Genomic DNA, 21,300 nt, shown 5'->3' on the forward strand with positions numbered 1-21,300 from the left:
GTATATTCACCTCCCCTCCTGCTGCTCCAGTGGGAGAGGAGCAGTGTCTATAAACAGCCCCAGCCTTGCTGCTGCAGAACTGGAGTGAAGCTTGCAGGAAGCTGCATGCAGAGCTAACATCCAGTCATGAGCAGCTTGGCTTCACACAATGGCTTACTCCTCCCTTGTACTGCAAACTGGGTGCCCTACACCCCGTTCCCACTGCTTCCATCCCCTGCCTTCTCTGCAGGGACCCTTTCTCCCCAAGCCTCCTGGTGAGATTTACTCTGCAAATGCCTCTGGCACACTGCTCCAAGCCATGTCACCGCTGTGGCTCTTTGCTGTGGCAGAGACAACCAGGGTCCATTGTGACTTCTCACAAGGCACAGATTCATGGTACAAACTAAGGCTGCAAGCTCTGGACAGGTCTGTCAGTCTATCAGTGCCAGATCATGAAAGGAAATAGTTGTCTTGAATATTACAGTTCTCTTTGCTTTCAGCTTGTCTTTTCAAGGAGCAAATGAAGAGAAGATCAGCTAGTTAACACCTCAACATAATCCTCCTACCTCTCCTTGTGGCTGTAAGAATAACCAACCTAACTCCCACAGGCTTTTCCCACTTCTCTACCCCACGTGTCCCCACTACACTACTAGGGTGGCTTTGGGTTTCTGTGGAGGAGAATGGCAGACCAAGGGGCACAGGTCTGGTGTGGGAGGTGTAACAGGTACCCTGGCAAAGCTGGAGGGAAACAGAAGCAGACTGGGGGGAAGTATCAGAAACAAGACTTACAGCATTTGCAAAGTCCCCACTCTGACCTCCCCTGTTCCCCACCACATGGAGACAAGGTGTTTCCCCACCCACACAAGTGTTGTGGTTCACACATCCCATGTGCATCTGCCTGTGGGTGAGCCACTATCACTGCCTGCAGTTCTCCTGTTGAGCAAAGCTGATCAGACGGTTAGAGCCATTTCCAGCTAACTGCAGGTCATAGCACAACCACAGGAAACCTCACAGCAAAGCCTTCTGGACATGAAGACGGACAAGCAAGTCACATATCAAGGTCCCCAGCTACCACCACCTCCATGCTACCAGCGCGCAGCAAACCCAAAGCCCTGACCAGACCCAGTGCCCGATGCACTGATTTCCTTGGAGCTTTGAGGAGCTGTTGCATTGGGAATTAGTGGGGTCAGTCTCAGCAGCGCTGGTATGAAACGGCTGCAGTATCAGCAAACCCACAGCGGGGAAGGATGGGTTGCTGCTGACCACTGTGAGGCAGATGATGTGAAGATCTACCTACCTACCCACTTGTTGCCCCTAACATGTACCTCCTACCAGCACAACAGACACCCAGCTGAAGGTGCAAAGGCACGAAGGAAGTGCCTGGAGGCACAGGGGAGATGTGAGGGGTTGCAGGGAGGAGAGGAAAAGCGCTGCCTCAGCCTGGCCAGCCCTGGTGCATGGGGAGGCTCCGGCTGGCAGTATCACTGCTCTGCTGCTGCTCGCTTGCAATTTGTATCATGGGCAATTAAACCCTTCCTGTGCACGGAGATGGGATGTAATAGTCTGAATGTTCAGCCTTTAACATCAAGACATGAAGAGGTCCTTGAAGCATATTGCTTCTGGTTACCCAGTGCCACTGAATTCTGAGAAATGGTCTCCATTTCACAACACATTTCTAGCAGATTTCACATCAGCCTTTTACGGGAGATGCTGGTTGCAGGAAATAAAGAGAACTGATTTCTACTGGAAAGAAAAAAGGAAGTTTTGTTGAAAATATATTAAAATTCTCCAAACCTAAAATGAATTTCCTCAAGCTCATCATTTCATTCAGACACATTTCTTCTATAAGCTCACAAAGCATTTTGCTCTACCCTTATCTCTTTGATTCGCTTCATTTTGACTTTTATTTTCAAATGCTCATTTTCATGCTTTACTTATAGGATAGGATTTATCACCGCATGAAAAGCAAATCAAAACAATCTGATGATGCTAAACATAAATATTTTGATTGTCTCTGGACCCGTTTTCCTGCAGAAATGTGGAAGAATTTTGGTGGTTTGTCTCAGCTGGGAGGGAACAGTGAGGCTCCCTCCTCTACAATGCTGTCTGTTCACACTAGACCAGAAACCCTGGCTTCTGACCAGCTCTTTCACTTGGCTCTCACACACCTGAAATATCCAGACCTCTCCTGTGGAGAGATCTAAAGCCTTCGGTTCAAATAAATCAACTTTGCCTTAAGAATAATTCAGCCTGTCAAGTGAAAACTATTGGTACAGCTCAGAGCCTATATCTTTCAAATTTGACACAATAGCGCTTTCCCTTTGACTTGGAAGAATCAATTTAATGAGGTTCAGAGCACAGATCAGTATCCGAATCAAGCACATGCTTCCTTGCCTGTCCATGCACACATACTTCTGTATGGAGGAGTGGGACCATTGAGGACCACAAAACAACTCCGTGAGCTAACGTGCTTGTGATGGAGATGGCTGCACCCATGCTTTTCCCCACAAGGTGCAGCTGAACACTGCAGCTCCAAGCCTCAGCCTGCAGCTCCCAGGCACATCCCTACCAGTGTGCCAAGGTTGCATTCCCACCACCCATTCATGTGTATCACAGCAAAACCTCTTTTAATGCCCTTCCAGAGGGCAAAGCTCCTACCAAACCAAGAGAGAGCTGCTCGCTGCCTCGGTTGCCCAGGCAGGGAATGTCCCTGCAGCCTGGTCCAGTAAGGAGAGACTCCTGGTCACTGGAAAACTGTCATCATGGACCATTTACAGCCAGAAACCTAGCTGCTGGCACACACCTCTGGAAGGTGAGACCAAGTGTAGCTGCTGTGGTCATGATCTGCATTAGAAAAGGTTTTGTGTGGGCAAGGGCGAGCAATGCGAGTTACAACGTTCTCAAGTTGGGCATGGTGAGCACATCAGCTCCTCGGGAAGCACTGACAGTAAGCATGCCTGCAAGGGCTCAGGGCAAAAAACCAGCCCCTCTGCGTTCAGCCTGGCTGAAGAAATGGGAGTTTTCTCCAAAGGCTGGCACAAAATGAATGCGGGATTGAGCCATTCCCGCCAGCAGAAAGCCGGAAATCGGATCCATGAAGGAACTACAAGAGCTGCTTCCTTCATTATGAATGTTGATTTGTCCCCTATTGCTGGAGGGCCAGAGGCTGCCCAAGCTGTGTGGAGCACCTGCATGCCAGGACTGATGCTGCAGCGTAAGAAACCTGACCAAATACAGCCACATTCCCCATTTAGTGTTGGGCTCCGAGCACGGATGTTCATTAACTTTAGGGCTTTGCTCTCCAGAAATACCTCTGAAGAAAAGCACTTTTCTCCCCAGGATGCTGCTGTCCAGATTTTCATATTTTATTTAGCTCCCAATTTTAAAGGCAAAACCCCAGCATTTTCCTCATCTGCACTGATAACAGGCTCCTCGTGTTTCCTGCACAATAAACAGCCTATAAATAAAATACCAACATGGATGTCACACAGAAAATATCTGGAGGGGATTAGTGTGAGTTCTGGGTAATAAAAGGAGCCGGTTGAATTATTCATGGTGAATAAATGAGCCCTTTCCCAGTTTGGGAGCAGACCCCAAAACTTGAGGAAGCTCCTGGGATACAGTCAGGATGAGAGCAGCTCATTTATCTCCTTAGACCTTCTGTTGCGGTTCGTGCTTTGTCCCACAAGTCACAGATGACTGGTGCTATTCCTCAGCGGCCTCCTGATTTATTTTGTTTCTGAAGGCAATGACAAACGATGGCTACAGGACAGGCACTGCCCTTCGCCGTGTGTCCGACCTCACCATCACGCCAACACAAGCAGCTATGTGAGGGACAGGCTTTCTCCTAGCACTTGGGCACACAGGAATGATCCCTGAACACCAAGGAATCAGGAGATAGGAGCACTACCCAAGCAAATGAGCATTTGTGAAGACATTACAAATGCACCGTCAGCTCCAGCGGTGCTGAGCCATCACTCAGGCATGGAAACTAATGGCCAGAAAAAGCACTGGTTCCCTTAGTGAGCAATACCCATTTCCCAACACTTTACGTTTGTGCGATACGCATCTTTATCCAGCACCAAACCCTGACCTAGCTCATTACAAGAGCACATGTCTTGTGCAGCCTCACTAGATTCATGCTGATGACCAACTCTTGCTGCACACCAGGCAGGCCAAGAAGAGCGCACAGTCCTTGGCAGAGACTTGTGGCGTGCTTCAGGCATTGCAGTGCAGCCTAGAAGTGGGTGCATCTGGGCTATTGCCTCCTAGACAGATGATTTGTGAAGCATTTTGAAGTCCTTTCAGTGGAGAAGTGCTGTGCAACTGCTGAAGTCTATTATCAGGAAAGAAGGGGAGGGGGAAGGTAACAAATTTCCTTTACCTATAGGCTTATCTTGTGCTCCAGAGAAACATATTCAAGCATTTTTAAAAGTGTGCCATTTTCATTTCCTTCCTACTTATTCCAAAGCAGCCAAAGCTAAGTATAATCAGGACTTAAGTATTCCTCAGAGCCAGACAATTATTACCGGTCTCGGTTTCCCCATCTATTAAGAAGAAACGAAGATATTAACCCAAGCCTTGCAGCAGGACACCACGGCTGTAACCCAAGGCTTCCCGCTGCGACTCCCACACTAATGCCTTCCGACAAAGCACAGTTGTCAGTGCTCGGGATGCAGCTTCACTTCCATGTGGAGATGCCTCAAATTGTGCTCTCCACAAAGGTGGCTCAGCCCTGCCCAGCGGAACCTGGCTGCTCTCCTGGGGATCTTGGCCCCTGCTGCTGGGATAGCTCAGCCATTCACAAGCAGCTGCCGGCTTGCTGCCCACTGATAACGGGACATCAACGGGGATTTTACCTAAAGAGCTGCAGTTCAGCAGCTCCGAGTGGGGAGGAAGCAATCCTTGGAAGAGGGTTGTGCCCACAGCCACTGCCTCCCTGCCCCACTAAGCCATCCCTGCACAAAGAGCACCCAAAAGCAATGACAAAGTGCCACAGGTCCCCAGGCTGGCTTTGCCACAGTACCTCCCTTCCTCTCCACTAACCCCTGTCAGCTTTAACTCTGAAAGGCAAACCTCCCTCCCCAGCTCCTCGGGATTTACATGAAAGCAGTCAGTGGGGAGTTCTTTTCATTCATGCTGGGCTTATACTTCTAAATTATAAAGTGTGTCAAATGAGGATTTAATTTATACTTAACAAGACAACGTTTGTAAATTAATTATTCATCAGCTGATAACGAATAAACATTTCCCCTTTCCCTCCCTCCCCCTTTTTCACGGTGTTTTCACAAATGCACCTCACATGTAAATCTATTCAATGTATTCTGCAGTACTACAGACGTGGCAAAGTATGTTCTTCATCCTCAATTTTGTTACCGTGTTGCATGGTAACTAATGCAGCCAGGCACAGCATTAGGAATTTAATTGTGTGCAGCACCTCCTTCCTAAAGAGGGAAGGGAGGAATATTCAACACGTATTTGGACTATCACCCTCGTGGGGTTGCAGTCCCCTGTTCACAGACAGAGATAACAAAATAATTTGCTGCAATGAGGGAAGTAGGAGCTTAGCCCTGCCTGCTGGAAATCACTGCACTTCAGAGGCAGTGGAATCGAGCCCCTGCTGAATGATGGAGGCCAATTTTACTCTTTCTATCTTCATTACCTGTAAGGAATCTGGTTGGGGTGATGCACAATCCCAGCAAAAGAGCTGTCATCGAGTTATGCTACAGGATTTGGCACACAAGGGCTTAAGCTCACATATACCAGAGAGAGGAGTCTCCAGCACCTAAACTAACCCGGACTGCGCTGCCTCTGACCCCAGACAGCTGAAGCAGGAAAGGCAGCAGGTCCCTGGATGAATGCTGGGTCTCCATTCACTTTGGTCAGGAGGCTACCATAGTGTCTGGGATACATTCTCAGTATTCAACTCCTCAAGCCTCATGCTTGGCTTGGTGCAAGAAAGGAAGAAAAGGACATTCGGCTCTGACCTCAAGGAGGAATCTCTGGGCAGGACTTGCTCCATCCCCGAGCACTCTTTCCACTCCCACCCATGCTGGCTCTAGTGGTCACTTCACGGACATCCACAGGACTGAAAGACACTCAGCCCCAGTAGTTGGCAACCACTTTAGTTCATCATTTTCTGAGAGTTAAGCATCCCTAAATGAAGGTGACCCAGAACTCTAGGTGTCCTTGACACCCGTTAACACTATAATCTGGAGCAATAGAGCCATTACAACACAAAACTAGGAGCAAATTCCTCCAGCAAAGAACCAGACAGCAAAAAAAAATGTGAACCCAAAGTCTCCTCTGTGGGTCCCTGCTGCCACAGCCCTCCCCACAGACACAACAAGAGAACCAAGGTGGTTCATTGCAGCAGGCTCAGCTTAGTGGTAAACCAAGGGCACCTAAACACTACGTTAATGGGAATCTAATTGGGCATCCAGATCCGTGACACAGCTTGGAAAGCTGCGGCGCTGTGGGTGATAACTCATTTGGCTTGAGGTGCTGCTGGCCGGCACCCAGAGGCAGCAGGCGGCTCTGGAAGGGCTCGTGGCCAAGCACATCCTTTCCCTGATGGTGTAAACAGAGCTTCCCACCACCCTGAGAAGCACCAAGTGTCCCAATCCCACCCAAAGACAACAGGTTCATGGTGATAGGGAGGAAGTCCCAGCCCATGCAGCATCTGGAGCAAACGGCTGTCAGACCTGATGGTCCCACTTCTCTGCACTGTTTCCCTCTCAGCCCATCCTCTTTCAACCAAGCCCCATCCCACTTCCTATCATTTAACTGTCTCCTAGCTTCATTTCTGGTTACTGCCACATTTTGACTGGCAGGGCACAGAGGGTCCTTTCCCCAGGGAGGAGAATGTAAATTTGCTCAGCTGCCTTAATGGAGAACAAGACTGCCATTCTGGTCTACAAATGATACAGGAAATCACTTTACATTTCTCCCCCCTCCAAACTTGCCTGCCTTCTGCCAGCTCCTGAATGTTCATGTTATTCATGACAAATGATTGATGAGGGGATGCTGAATTCACACGCAGCACAGGACATTTTCAAATCACCTATTCATTTTTAAGGACTGGAATCAGTTTTGTATCCTGACGTGATTCATCATTTGGAGGTTGAGCAGTGGCTACGCAGGGCCAACTTCCAATCCCTGACAGAGCATCAGCAGGCTGAAGGCAGTGATATGGTGAGTAGTTAACCATTTGAGGAGTGAGCAGAGGATCACAGGACACTAGTGTTCAAGCTACATTGCTTAAGTTAGAGCCACCAGCATGTCAGGCCATGCTATAGCCTTCCGCTTCAGATTACACAGAGCATGCTGGTCCAAGCTGATAGCCACAGTAATGCTGCTGTATTTAAAAGCAGAACTAGGTTTTTATCTTCTAAATAGCTTGACTATGTGAAAGAGAAATATTTACATAAGATGCTGTCATCATAATGCACCTAAAAGAGATCAGTGGGACATTTCCCCTCCAGCAAGCTTCCAGCCTACATGAGCCTCTCTATCTGTGGCAGAGAGAAATTTCACCATGGGCTCAGGAGAGATCTAGCTGGTTCCTTCCCTCAGATATGTCCATTTCCTCAAGATGCATATGGGAATAAAGAAAGATCAGGCATGTGGGATGGGCCTGATAGCTGGGAGAAGGCAGAGCTTCTCAGATTGGAAGAAGCTATATAAAAAGAGGCAAAATGGGAATGACATCCCCAGCAGACAACCTGTACCTTAGGTATGATGCCAGTCTGCCAGCAGCTGGCACAACCCACAGAATGACTTAATTCATTGTATCAGCATGGAAAAGCAAATAAACACAAAACAAGGGGGTGAAGCAGCCAAATCTAGAGGTGACACGATGACAGTGTTGCCACAGCCCCTTTCTCTTGCTTCAGGAGACCCTATAGCAAGATGCAGCCCCTTTCATGAGCAGGGGGAGGTATTCAGAGTACAGATGGCAGAAAGCTGCCATTCACGGCTATGAGACCTGGGTGTAGTTGTCCTCAGTACTTTTAGTATCAGCCCAGTATCTCAGGGAGAAAGGTTTTAAAGCTCAAGGGCATCACAGATTCAAGTTTAGGAAGTTGCCCAAGGAGTGATAAGGTAGGGAAAGGAAGAAGAGAAGTGTCCATAGCAAATCTACTTGGAGAGTCATATGGAGGTGTCTTCATAGCACTGGTGACTGTTGGGATGCAGCCAGTAGCATCTGGGCACTTCGGAGAGACAGTGCTGCCAGTTATGAATGATGCCATAAAGTCTCTACTGTCTCTACATCAAGTCGTTTCCCCCCCTACCTGAGCAGCTCCTCACCATGCCATTCCCAACAAATGGCAATCCCTTCCTCATGTGGGGAAGCTGCAGATGTGCAGATTAGCCCTGCGGCAGCAGCTTCCCCAGCAGATATAGGCAATTCCAATTGCCAGTCCTGCCTTTACACTCCTGGCTTGCTTTAATAGCATTGGGAGCACTTGGGATCCTGTGCAGTTGTGGAGCCCCACTGCATGAAGTGTAAAACTCCTGCTGATGCTCAGAAAGAGCCAGCCACGTGGGCTGAGCTGCTCTAGGAACAGTCAGGGCTGTTTTAAGCAGCACTCTCCCAGGATTCTCTGGTGTCTCGTAAGGGTTGAGTTCATACAACAGCTCTTGTCCTTGGTGGGGATGGCTGTTGTTACTGCCCTGCATCCCATTTCCACAAAAACACTGAGAAGCTGAGTATGCCTGAAGCTCCTATACCTGCAGCCACACATAGTTGGTATTAGCTTGGTGGATCTGAAAACCTGAGAGATTGGGATGGATGTATCCCATCACCACGGTGTAAGCTATGTTTCTTAGGAAACCAGACTAGCAGCAGTGCCTGGTATCTCCTTTTAGCAGGAGATGAACTCTGGATGCAAGAGTGGATTTTATAAGCCACTCTATTGCTAGTAGATGTGATCCTGAAACAGGGGGGAGAGCAGAACTTCCAGCAGCAGTAGGAAGGGGTAAAGTAAGTGGATGAGAGGGAAAAAGAAGGAATGAGGATGTACACTGTGGTTTTGCATGGTTTGCTTGGTCAGTGCAGAGCAGTCAGGACAGCCACCTATAATAAAACTCTCATGGCTCTACCTTCAGGCACAGCAATGGCCAGGGATGTGGGTACATCCAGCACCCTTCCCCTTGCACTGCTGCTCTTATGTTGCTGTGGCTTTGTGTCCACACACCCACATGGGATGGAAGGAACTTGCGGTATCTGCTGGCAGCCAGGGATGACTTTCACGTGGCTTGGGCTGTGGTTGAGGCCATCCCTGCTGGGCCTCCTGATGGTTCCTCATCGTGCACCCAGCCCGGTACCCATCTGGTGGCATATGAGCACATGCTGCTCAGAGGCACATGCTCAGACGTGGCTGGTCAGAAGGCTCCCTGGAGCAGAATTGGTACTGCACCTACAGCACCTCCACACCCAGAGGGCTTTGCTCAGTGGAAATTTTCTACTTGGGAAACTAAAAATAACGTGCCCATCCTGAGAACTGCCTTTTCCAGGGGGCTGGTTTTGTTCCTGCTCTGCTTTGCACTGACAGACAAGAAAAGCTAAATTGTCCTGGCTGTACCACTCCTGTCCTCTCCACCCCACTGCCCAGTGGGCCAAAGAAGTCTTCTAAAAGCAGTAATGTTTGTTTCTTTCTAAAAAAGAGGAAAATGACTTCACAGGGAAATAATAATGTAAGCTTCCTGTGAATAACATCATAAATATTGTGTGAATAAAATGATCAACAGTTGCTTTTCAGTGCATGGCCCGGGGGATCTTCAGACCAAGTGTTTCTGCAGCTCCCAATGCCACGGGGTCCCAAGCCATAAGCAGAAACTTTCAGAGTCATGGTGCCCTCAATGTAAGGTGCTGTGTGCTGCAGAAGAGCCATGGGACTTGAAGCGCCCTGTGTGCCCCTCCCCAGCACTGCAGGCCAGGCCTGGGCATCCAAGTTTCACACCATCAGACCATTGCCATGGAAACCATATGCAGGTACCTACTTCAGTCCTCCTGGGAAACGCTGCTCCCCTTCCCAGCCACCACCACACTGGCTCACCCAGGGTAGTGCAACTTGCCTCAGGCATCCTGATGCCCACGCTCTTCCCAGGCAGGAGAGGTTCTGTCCACACTTTGCCAGTGGGGACCACAGAGCATCATTATCCTTCTCCCTGAGCTCATGAGTATGGTAACACTGCTGAGCTCTCCAAGGGCACTTCAAGACCTGGGCTCCTAACCAGGGATGGCTGTCAAACTTTTGTAGCTCCATCTATCAGCAGGTCAGAGCACCTCTTCCCAAGGGAAGGGAAACAAATCCCCTCTTCTCATGACAACATCACCTTCACACCACGTCCAGCCGGTACAACACAACCTGCCAACAGCACCAGGCCAGCTACATCCCACTCTCCCAGCTTGGTGATACCGCGACCCTGCAGCAACGGCCCCACTCACCATCTGGATGACAGACACCGGCCCGATGCTGTTCACGTAGATATCCACATCGATAAACGTGGGCTTGACTGTGAACAAAATGAAACAGGTAATGGTGAGCTGTGGTTGAGATTATCTGTGAAGGGCTGAGTACCAAGGGAGCATCTGGGATCAGTGTGGCTCCATCCCATCAAAAATCCCAACTACAGCAGCCACAAAGGCATGCAAAACACAAGATACAGCTGGGCCAGGTCACCAGAGGGACCTTTAGGGGACACTTACTGCCTATGTCAGGCCTCAGCTTGTTGTCATAGTTCTTCAGCAGCGAGTTGAGGATCTGCGTGGCATCAGTCTCCTGTGCCTTGGGGGTGAGGACCCAGGTTTTATTGATGCTGAGGTAATCATAATCATATTCCTCTGTGCTCTCACACCTGAAGCAGAGAGACAAAGGAGAACATCACTACTGCAGCTCTTTGGTGCTCTGTGGAAGTAGGGGCACAGCTGGGTTTGAGAGACACTAAAGGAGGAGGATGCAGCACTGCTAGAATGCAGAATGTAAGGACCTCAGGGGGCTCCTCTCAGCCATACTGATAAGAAGACATAACTCACCTGGCACCTTTGCTCGCTTCAGGGTCCCCAGACATGCAGGGTCAGGACTAGCAGGCATGGGGTGCCCCACAGACTCCCCAGCTCTGTTTGGAGACACACTGCTCATCCCTGAAGCATGGGAGCCAGTCCCTGCCCTCCCCGGTGGCATTCCTGTCTGTCCCAGCCTGGCCCTCTGCTGCCGGCAGCTCCTGCTGCAGGAGCTGCCTGTTAACACCAAATACGTCAGCTGCTCTGCCTGCGCCGCTGATGAAGACGATGGTGACCAAACAGCATTTTGGGGGTGCAATGCACTTACAATGAAAGCACTTCAGAGAAAAGAGGTCCTAAAACCACTAAGCATGCAGCATGCCCGTCTGGTTTGCCAGGAAACCAGCCATCTGCCCAGCACATATCCTTGGAAATTAAAGCCTTATGCAAACTCCTCTGCCCTCAGGCCAAGACCTGCCACAACCCATTCCCTGTACCCACCAACCCTTCCTCCCCAGCCTTTAATTTAGCATGAGCTCCCATTTAAATATGCTCCACCTTCCTGATCTTCTAGTTCCAACCCAGCAAAGAAAGCTTGCATCCTCCTTTGAACCACTTAGCAACAGCTTCTCCCACTGCCTTTCACATCTGCCCTCTCTAAACCTTTTGCACCCTTCCCTTTTCCTAAAGGAGTTTTTAGGATTACAGAATGGTTTGGGTTGGAAATGACCTTAAGCTTATCCAGTTCCAAACCCCTGCCATGGCCAGGGACACCTCACCCTAAACCATGCCACCCAAGGCTCTGTCCTACCTGGCCTTGAACACTGCCAGGGATGGAGCATTTATCACCCAGTACCAGCACCTCAACAGCCTCACAGTAAAGAACTTCTTCCTTATATCTAACCTGAACTTCCTCTGTTTCAGTTTAAACACATCACACCTTGCCCTATCACTACAGTGCCTGATGAAGAAACCCTCTAATTAAATTAGGTCCACATGGTCAGGAGGGGGAATTCTAACCACCTGCTGCTGCTCTGAGCAGCTCATTGATGAGCTTGTCCCCACGATGACACAGCCATACATGGAAGAGAATGCTGAGCATTCCCACACCCGGGATACCCCCCTCCATGTCTACCATGTCAGTGTGTCCCCCGCTCCAGCACCAGAGAGGGTCTCACAGCAGGAGCTGCCATTGTGTTGACACTTCCCAGCTGGAGCCTCGCAGCTCCGAGGTGCAATGAGGCACCACGGATACACAACTCCCTTCAGTGCCTGGGGATGCAGAGTCTGGCAAAGGCACTTGAAGGGGGAAAAAGAGCATTAAATTGACACATTGCAGCCAATTTATCAGGTGCTTCTGTTTGAAAACCCCTGCTCAAAGTTGCTTTCACAACTGCTTTAAAACTCTTTGCATCTCCCCCACTTTGAGGTGCTGGGCTGTATCCCCCGACAAGGGCTGTGCTGCGTGCAGCTGCCTGCCTGCCGCCGCACATTAGGTACTGGTACATCAGCTTGTTGTTTCCTGTCTGATTGCGCTGCACTTTCTAACGATGCTTAAGGAGTCTTAGCAACACTGTCAGGATGCGCTTCCCTGTGCGAGCAGTGGCAGCGCGGGCTCGCCTGGCTGTGTGTTCTGTGCTCTGTGTGCTGTGTGCTGTGTGCTGTGTGCTGTGTGCTGTGTTCACGTCTCCGGAATGCAGCCGAGCTGATGGCTCCGTGTCATCCAGCAGCAGCAGCAGCGGGAGGCGCAGGGGACCATTGCTGCACCCTCCCAGAGATGCAGTCTGGGGCTGGCCCCGCTCCTGTGGGGTGCAAACCTGTGTCTGTGCCCACAGCTCGGGGCAGGGGAAGCAATCCTAACTGCTTCCCTTTGCTGCCGGTGCTTGAGGTGATGCGGATGCCTCTATGAGAGTAGGAACGGCTACATGGAAACCTTGTCTCAGTGTTCCCTGGACCCTACCTGAAGCCAGCCCAAGACAGGTCACTTGCTGGCCCTGAACAACTCCTGTTTCCCTGCCCAAACAAAACCCAGGTCCTCCAAGCCCTAAGACCACAGGAGAGTCTGAAACCCCACTGTGGGGATGAACAAACCCAGGCTGGTTACTCTGACCTCGGGCTTCTGTCTTTCCCCCGTTTAGTGTCACTGATTAACACCCTAAGGCTTGGGGTAGCATTTCCAGGGAGTCACATCCCTGTTACAGATGCTGTGACACTACCAAAAATATGCTTTTTGCTAATGCAGCTAATCCTGAGCTACTAAACCATACTAAGCCATCTTAGCATAAGCAAGCCAGCTTTTGCTGGAGAAAACATGCTTTTGCTGGGTGTCTGTGCTCACACAGCTGCACACCAGCTCTTGCTGGTCAGGAGTGTGACTTTTAGGCCACTCTATGTGAGATTCTGCCTCCTCCCCAGTCTCTCTTCCCAGTGGCCCCACTTCAAGAAAGGATGAGTCCAAGCGCTATTACAGAGGAGAGGAATTAAGGTGACGTGTGTGTCCCCCCACAGCTGCTAATGGAAATGTCACAGTGCAAACCTGCAGTGATCCCAGCGTGCTCTGAACACTTGCTGGCCCAGCAGCATTGTCTCCTGTCACAAAGTGACTGGCTCGGTGACAGGGAACAGCCAGTTCTCATATGTCTCCATGCAGCCAGGAGGAAAGGCAGACCCACGTCTCCTCACCTCTGCTGCTGAAATGTCAGAACATCCACCTCACACCTTCAGCATCCCCTCCTGCTCAGCCGTGGGGCTGGGATGAAGCTATGGGCATTGGGTGGGCAGGACAGAGGTGGGACATGGTGAGGAATCCCCTGCTCTGACACACACGGTCAGGACTGTGGCAGCTCCTGCTGGTGCCCAGAGCAGGAGGCCTGCACGGCAGGGAGGTGTCCTTTCAGATGCGCTCACATGTATGGATGAGGTTGGACAACCCTCCTTGGGCAACCCTTGGCATTACAGCAGGACAGTGCCTGCATCACCCCCCCATTCTGCTTTGCTCCAGCAAACACCGGTCTTGCTGAGGTTTCCAAGCACACTGATGGTCAAAGTTAAAGCCACCCGAAGAGCCAGTGGCTGGCTCCATCCCCTCAGCGCACAGGCTGTCTCACTGGTTTCCCTTGGCAGGAAGAGGGGAAGAACAACATTTGACGTGAGCCCGCTCAGACATACCTAACCAAGATGCATACCCACTGCTACTTGCAACCTGGTACATTAGTGAAGTCTGAGACCAGTAAATTAATGGTAAATATCATGGATGCAGACACTGGGCTGTGGTTGTCCAGCCCCTCTGCAAACACAGCTCAAAGCCTGCCCTGCTCCAGAGGAACAGACAGCAACAAAATGCAAGAGCAACATTCCCATGGTTGAAAAGCATTGGTCAGTCCCAATTACCACATACTAACGTGTCCTTCCAGCCAGCCATCCCAATGGCTCCAAGGGTTGTAGGCACAGGGATGTTCAGGCAAATAACTCTGAAGTAGAAGTGGGCAGAGGATTCTAGGACGGGGGCTCACTAATCTGTACCCTACCCATTTCACATGTTCTTGTACCTCTCCTTTCACAGCATGCTCCATGGAGCCCCAATGGTCAAGCCTGCACGTTTTCAACCATCTACCAAGCCCAGCTTTCTGGGGGTGTGATGCTGTGCAGGGATCCTGCCTTCAGGGCTCAAGTAGGTGCCTTGATCCCAGCAAAGGCAGTGCCCTGGAAATGCTGGTAGCCTGGTTCTGTGGTAGGGGGACCGTCCAGGGATGCTGAGTCACCCGGCACAAAGCATCCAGCCCACTCCAGCACCAGGGGATGGGTCTTGCAGCAGAGTGGGAGAAGAGCTCACACACCCATGCAGCATCTGAACCGGGCTCCTCACTCCAGCACCCACACCATTAAGTACAGGGCAGGTAAGATTCACCCCCTGAAGCTATAGCGAGGAAGAATGCAGTGAATGCAGAGTAAGACCCTGACATAACTTGCTCCTTTTCTCCTTCTTCTCCCACAGGCTTGTTCTCCTGCTCCATCACCCCCCCACCCCCACAACATGCACGGACTCTGGCAAAGTGGGGCTCAGGGAAGAGCTACACACGAGGGACTGGGCAGAAGGGAAGCCAGGCCAGCCCTGGGGTAAATCTTCCTGCTCAAGGGCATGTGAATACATGACTTAACAGCTCCTCCATGTGATCTTGCAGCTTACCACTCACCCTCTCGTAATGCAGGGCTCAGTGTTCTGCAGGGATGGTAGGACACAGGAACGGGGACCACCACAGACCTCCCCCTCTAGGTGCCCCCCAGCACCAGCACATTGGGTGTCAGGGCACAAGCCGTGGGGCAGTTCTTGCTGTCTCAACCCCAGGAAGGCCAAGCCCCAGATGGACATGCAAGGATGGACATTCTGCCAGGTTGGGAAGCCTTGGCAGAGCAGACTGTTAGTAGCAGGATTCATGCTCCCTGTCCCTGACTGCATTTGTAATGGGATTTGATCGGTTTTAAGGCAGCTTATTCTGCCAATTAGCTTCAACCAGTAAAATCCCTCTCCCCCCCAAGCCCTGGGGGGAACAATCTGCTGACAACATGTTCTTTCCCCATCTAGCCATTTAAACTCACCAGTGGGGATAGGAATTGTAAAAATAAAACAGGGAAAAAGAAACTTGAAAACCCCCTTGTGCGTGGGGCCTTTCATTGCTGTTTACAGGGAAGCGCTAGGAACCACGGGCCCTGGGAGAGAGCTGTCACCTGCCTGCCCCACGCTCCGCTGCTGGCATCGGGCTGGCATCGGGATCCCGCCAGCACCCGGAGCTGGGACCCGGGGCCAACCTGTAGAGTGAGGCAGGAACCCGCGCTGCCCTCCTCCTGCCAGGCTGCGAACCCTGCAGGGTCTTCAGGCGTGCCGGGGGATGGGGTGCAGGGAAAGGGATGGAAGCTCCTTTCCACCCATCCCGACTCTGCATGGAAATACCCCGGTGACGGATGGAGCCCTCAGGAGGTGCTTAGCTCCCTCTGGTCCTGCTCTGGGCACCGCCAGAAGGGGCTCAGCCCCCGGCAGGATTCAGCCAGCGAGGTGATGGCGGGGTGGAAAGCGGGATGTCCTCTTGATTCCCGGCATGCGGGGAAGGGGACCTGGGGTGCAAAGGACACGCAGGCAGTAGGTGCTGCCGCGAATAGACCTGATCCTGCCTTGGGGCCGGCTGGAAGGAGCCGCTGAGGGCACAGAGGTGCTCAAACCCCCGCTGAAGTGGGGGGGGGGGGGGGTAGGGGGTGGGAAGGGGGGGGCATAAGGGGGGTGTGAGGATCGATGCTGTGTCTCCCGCCCCCTCCCCTACCATCGCCCCGACGGGTAAACTGAGGCGGGAAGGGGCCTCCCGGTCGGCGGGGGGGTCTCACCTGGCTCGCAGGACCGGCCCGAGGGCCAGGCAGAGCAGCAGCACCGTCCCGGGCATCTCGGCGAGGCGAGGACCGGCCCCGGGGGGAGACGGCGGCGGCCGCGCTTCTCCCGCCCCGGCGGGGCTCAGCGCGGGGCCGGGCGGGGGGCGGCGGCGGGACCCCCCCGCTGCCGGCTGCGCCGCGCTCCAGCCCCGCCGCCGCCCGCCCGGCTCCGCGCTCCGCGCCCCGCTCCGCGCCGGCGGGGAGGAAGGGGAAAGTTGGGCATCTCTTCACCGGCGGGGAGGGGCCGGCGCACGGTCCTACCGCCCCGCGCAGGGGCCGGCTCCCCCCGCGCCCCCCCGACGGCCGAGCGCCAGCGGCGGGGGCCGCACGGCGGAGTCAGACCCGCGCATCCGCCGCTGCTGGGGAGCCGGCACCGTCAGCGAGCATCGCCCGCTCCCCCTCTGCGCAACGAGGCGCTTGGTTTCTCTTAATAGTGGCTTTTTTTAATGCACACCAGTGGGTGTTTTTCCCTAAAAAAAAAAAAAAAAAAAGGGAAAGAGTGAGTAATTATTGTTAAAATATGCAAAGCGTCAGCTCCCGCTGGGCTGAGCTGCACAGGGAGACGCAGCCGGGAGCGGGTCCTTTCCCACCTGTTGGGGATGCTGTCCCGCGAGAAAAAGCCGGGACAGAGCACGGGCAGGAGCTGCGGGACAGCTGGGGGCGCGGGGGGGCTCTGGGGTCGGCCTGGAGCGCTCTGCTCTCATGGTTTGTGCCAAGCGTTTCTTTGCACTGCTGGCATCTGACTTGTCAACAGCAGTAAGAGTCCATCTCGGCAAGTGTGGGGTGACAGTGGCTTGGAATAAACTTTGTGACAGGTACATGAGGTGCCGATAATTGTCCTTCCTCATCTGGTTACAGCGTGAGCCGGAGGAGCCCCTGTTCAAGGGGCCTGGTCCTATGCCTCCAGGGGGTTTTGGAATGCTGGTGACAAATGGGGATTTGGTGCCATCCCTCTGGACTGGAGTGGGACTGGGAGCAATTGACTTTCTTCCTCATGGCCCTGTCACAGCCTTCCTCATGCGAACATGGACAAATCACTTTCCTGCTCTCCATCTGCAGCACGCTGGTAATCACTGTACCATTTGCTCAGCTCGGCAGGGTAGGGAGATACCTGTTCCCTCCGCACATGCAGTGCCTAATAGCCGGGGCCAGCCTCGGTGCGGACTAAGAGTGCTGCGGAGTCCAAGCAGCAAATATCGCAGCACACCTGGGTGATTTTTCAAGGCTCTTCCTCCCGCAGGCTCTCCCTTGCTGATTCTTGCAATGATCACCTTAAGCCCTCAAGCATGAGATCTGAGCAGCCTCAAAGCCGTGTGAGCCAGCTGCAGGCATCCGAGACGGCATTTCCCTGTAAGAAGCAGCTGCAGATTAGGTTTCTTTACTGCACGCAGAGAAGGCAGCTCTGGGATGGCTGAGTTCACAGGAAGCACATGTCAAAAGAGTAAATAATGAATATCAAAGCAGCAATGAAGGTGAAAAGAGCCCTTTAAGCTTCAAAGCAAGCCATCGGATTATCCCAGAAGTTCTGCAGGGATCCAGGTGAAGCTGAAGTTGGGAAAGGTGCGAGAGGAGCCATAGGAAGGGCATAGCTGTCAAGGACTCCGGTCATGAACAGATCACAGAACATCCAGGGGTTCGTACATGTGCTCTCAGCTCCCCCTCAAGACGCAGAATGTGAAGTGGTGTGTGGGGACTGATTTCTTTTGATCACCCCCTCTGCTACCTGAGAACTGAGAGGTACGGGGAGGGCTGCTGCTTGGAGAGCTGGAGATGGTCTGAGCAGCATTAGGGAATCACAACATCCATTTATGATGCTGTTCTGGGGACACCTTCCAGGCAGTCTTTTGCACTAGGAACAGCCAAGCAGCTGTCCTCCCTGGTCTTCTCCTTCATCTACACACTGCTTTTCAAGCAAAAACCTTATTAACAGTCTGGGAGAAACCCATTTCAAGTCCATGTTGAATGATTCTGACCAGAAAAAAACCAGTCTCAGTCCACATGCCAAGAAGGAGAAGATGTCCTACACCAGTGTTTGGGGAGAAAACAGCCCCTATTTGCCACTTTGAAGAGACATCTGTTTTGAGATCTGCTGTCATAGGATGCTCCTAACTTAAACAGGGGATGAAATGTTTTATTCGAGGTGCTTTTTGTCTCTTCTGGTATTTCGGTTTAACCAGCAAACTAATAAAACCGGTTATTTACAGAGTCCTCATGAGCTCAGAGCCTGAGGGGGCCACGCTGCCACAGTAAATGAGGGTTTGACCGTGCAGTCCTCACTGCAGAATTTAGCCCTGGGACACGAGGAGACAATTCCAGCCCTGGCCCAGGATCCCAAACCTTGCAAAGCTGGCAGTGCTTTCAGAGGGAGCCCACCTATAGCCAGAAAGTCCTGTGTGAGCCTGAGCACATCTGCAACCCTTTCTGAAAGGGCTCTCTCTCTCTGTGAGGGTTCTCTGCGCTCTCTCCAAAGCTCCTTTGCACTGTCAGTCATGAAACCTGTGCTGCTGGCTCCTGTGTTGGTGGCTGGTGAGATGAAGGCAGGAGGAAAAGCTCTGCCTTCCTCTTTCTTGTGCAAGGAGCTGCTGGCTTCTTGCCTCAGGCAATGCCAAAGACAAGGAATGTCCCTCTCTAAGGAGACTGATTTTCTGGGCAATGTGAGGAGTGCTGTAATATAGATAGGTAAATAGGAGGGTAAATAGATACAAATGGAGAAAAGCATTAACCCAGTAAAAGTCAGGCTCTTGGCATTTGCAAACTCTTCCTTAGACACGTCTTTCAAGGGTGGAGGAGCAAGGACCGGAGGACCCTGGGCAGAGATAGATCCCACAGGGCTCTGCAGAAGCAGATCAGGCTTGAGCTCACTGCTGGCAGAGCTGGGGACGCCAGGACAAGGAGCTGCCAGGGCATCTGCAGGCAGCCCCAGGCAGGGCCATGCAGCAGACAGCTCTGAAGGGCTGCATGGAGGTGAATTCACCTTCCCCTCCTTCCGTCACCGCTCTACGTCATCTGTCTGAGGACAGAGCACCTTTAGAGCCGCTGTCCTTGATGCTCACTCTCCTCCTGGCAACGAAGCGGGGCTCGTGCTGTTACACAGCCAGAGCATCCTCCGGGAGCAGCATGGCTTCACAGGCTGAGGTTTCCCATGGATCTCCTCCCCCTGCCCAGAAGAGCTGAGGGCTCTGGCAGAAGGTCAGGCTGCGAGTCTCCTACAGCAGCATCCTTGGACTGAGTATGCCGACATGCCTGGGATGGGAGCGGTAAAGGACATCCAAGGAGCAGCTGGATACAGGGCCCCTTTGGAAAACTTGGAGAAGGAAAAACCCTGTGTAAGCCTCAATCCTTTCCTCTGAACTGGGGCATGTCCTGCATGGGAGAAACATTTGTTTTCTGTACGAGGGCATTTGTTCAGCATAGCCAAGGTTTTGTCTTTTCCAGGCTCACTGGGCAGGCTGGGCACAGCAGCAGATGCTGCATCAATAACTGCTCCAGCTGGACTCTGGCTTCCCACCTTTAAGGACAGTGATGGTGTGTGAAGCAGACAGGACACGGTTTAGTTTTTAGATGCTGGAGTGAACTTGTGGTGCTGACAGATAAAAAAAGTGTGTTTGAAGCCTGAACAAACATGATGTGAACATTTCCCAAGGAGAATGAAGGGTGTGGGAGGACAGCATGGGCTGCAGCAAGAGCTGGTGCAAACTGTCCCAGAGGGTGACAAGAACGTTGACAGGAGCAAGAGTTTTACTTTCATCCTCTGCTGCTACATCAGGCCAGGCCTGAAGGAGTCTCCACATCCCTTCCACTGTGGATAGTCCCTCTTCAGAAGTAGTTGCTTGTTGGGAAGGGATCGCCAAGCTGATAGGTGAGCTGATCCTGCGTGTCAGGGTGGTTCTCGCTGTCATCCTGGGTATGGGAAAGATGCGATTTCCCATGTTTTTATGGTACTGCTCTTCTGGCACTTTCCCCAGGTCAGGGTTTAACATGTAATATTTCTCCTAGGGATCAATACGTGAAAAAAGAAAACATACATAGGGGCTGTAATGACAGGACAGGGGTAATGGGTTAAACTTAAACAGGGGCAGTTTAGATTGGATATAAGGAAGAAGTTCTTTACCGTGAGGGTGGTGAGGCACTGGAATGGGTTGCCCAAGGAATCTGTGAATGCTCCATCCCTGGCGGTGTTCAAGGCTGGGTTGGACAGAGCCTTGGGTGACATGGGTTAGTGTGAGGTGTCCCTGCCCATGGCACAGGGTTGGAATGGGATGATCTTAAGGTCCTTTCCAACCCAAACCATTCTATGATTCTATGAAAAGGTTGGGGAGGGGAAGAAAATTAGCAGCATTTGACAAAAAAAAATGGGAAAATCTCAGCAAATTGAGCGCCAGGTGTTTCAATACTGTTTCAAATGGAATTCACAGCTATGCCATCTGATGTCACCCATCCAGTACAGGACCATGAGCTGGCAGTTTGGTGTGTCATCCCCAGAATAACTCCCAGGCAGTACATCCATATTTTAAATACCATTTAACTGCTGACACAAACTTTGGGGACATGCAGCTGCGGGAACAGGAGCAGCTGCTTCTCTTCACTGTAGAAATGTGGCTGCTTCGGGATGGAGACGCACTAGCTCCTAGCCAACCCACGCCACGGTGGTTCATAGGAGAGGAAAAGGAGACAGGAAGGTCATGGAGGCAACAAAAGCTGTCACTGGGATGCAAACTGTATTTCAAACAGCGATTCCTCCCAGAGGTGACCAATAGCTTGGAAAAATGGTCTCAGGGCTCTCCAGAGGACCCGCCAGGATTCATAGCAGGGACTATACATACAGAAGATGGTGCTCACAGCCAAAAACCCCATGGATGGACCTGCCTGACCCTTTCCATACTGCAGCTCTGAATGCA

The 21,300-nt window shown here is 51.9% G+C and overlaps 1 protein-coding gene across 2 annotated transcripts in view; it reads right to left on the reverse strand.

Annotated features, from left to right (window-relative positions):
- GABRE (gamma-aminobutyric acid type A receptor subunit epsilon) overlaps positions 1-16,509 on the reverse strand; it is a 37,316-nt gene extending 20,807 nt beyond the window's left edge. For both annotated transcript variants that reach the window (XM_065689921.1, XM_065689920.1), the window contains exons 1-3: positions 16,361-16,509; positions 10,694-10,842; positions 10,433-10,500 (exon numbers count right to left, since the gene is read on the reverse strand). In XM_065689921.1, the coding sequence (XP_065545993.1) occupies positions 10,433-10,500; positions 10,694-10,842; positions 16,361-16,416 (273 nt within the window). In that variant the 5' untranslated portion in view covers positions 16,417-16,509. The remainder of the gene's footprint in view (positions 1-10,432; positions 10,501-10,693; positions 10,843-16,360) is intronic.
- Between the last annotated feature and the right edge of the window lie 4,791 nt (positions 16,510-21,300).

This window comes from Lathamus discolor, chromosome 9 (assembly GCF_037157495.1).
Source record: "Lathamus discolor isolate bLatDis1 chromosome 9, bLatDis1.hap1, whole genome shotgun sequence".
NCBI classification, from domain to species: Eukaryota; Metazoa; Chordata; class Aves; order Psittaciformes; family Psittacidae; genus Lathamus; species Lathamus discolor.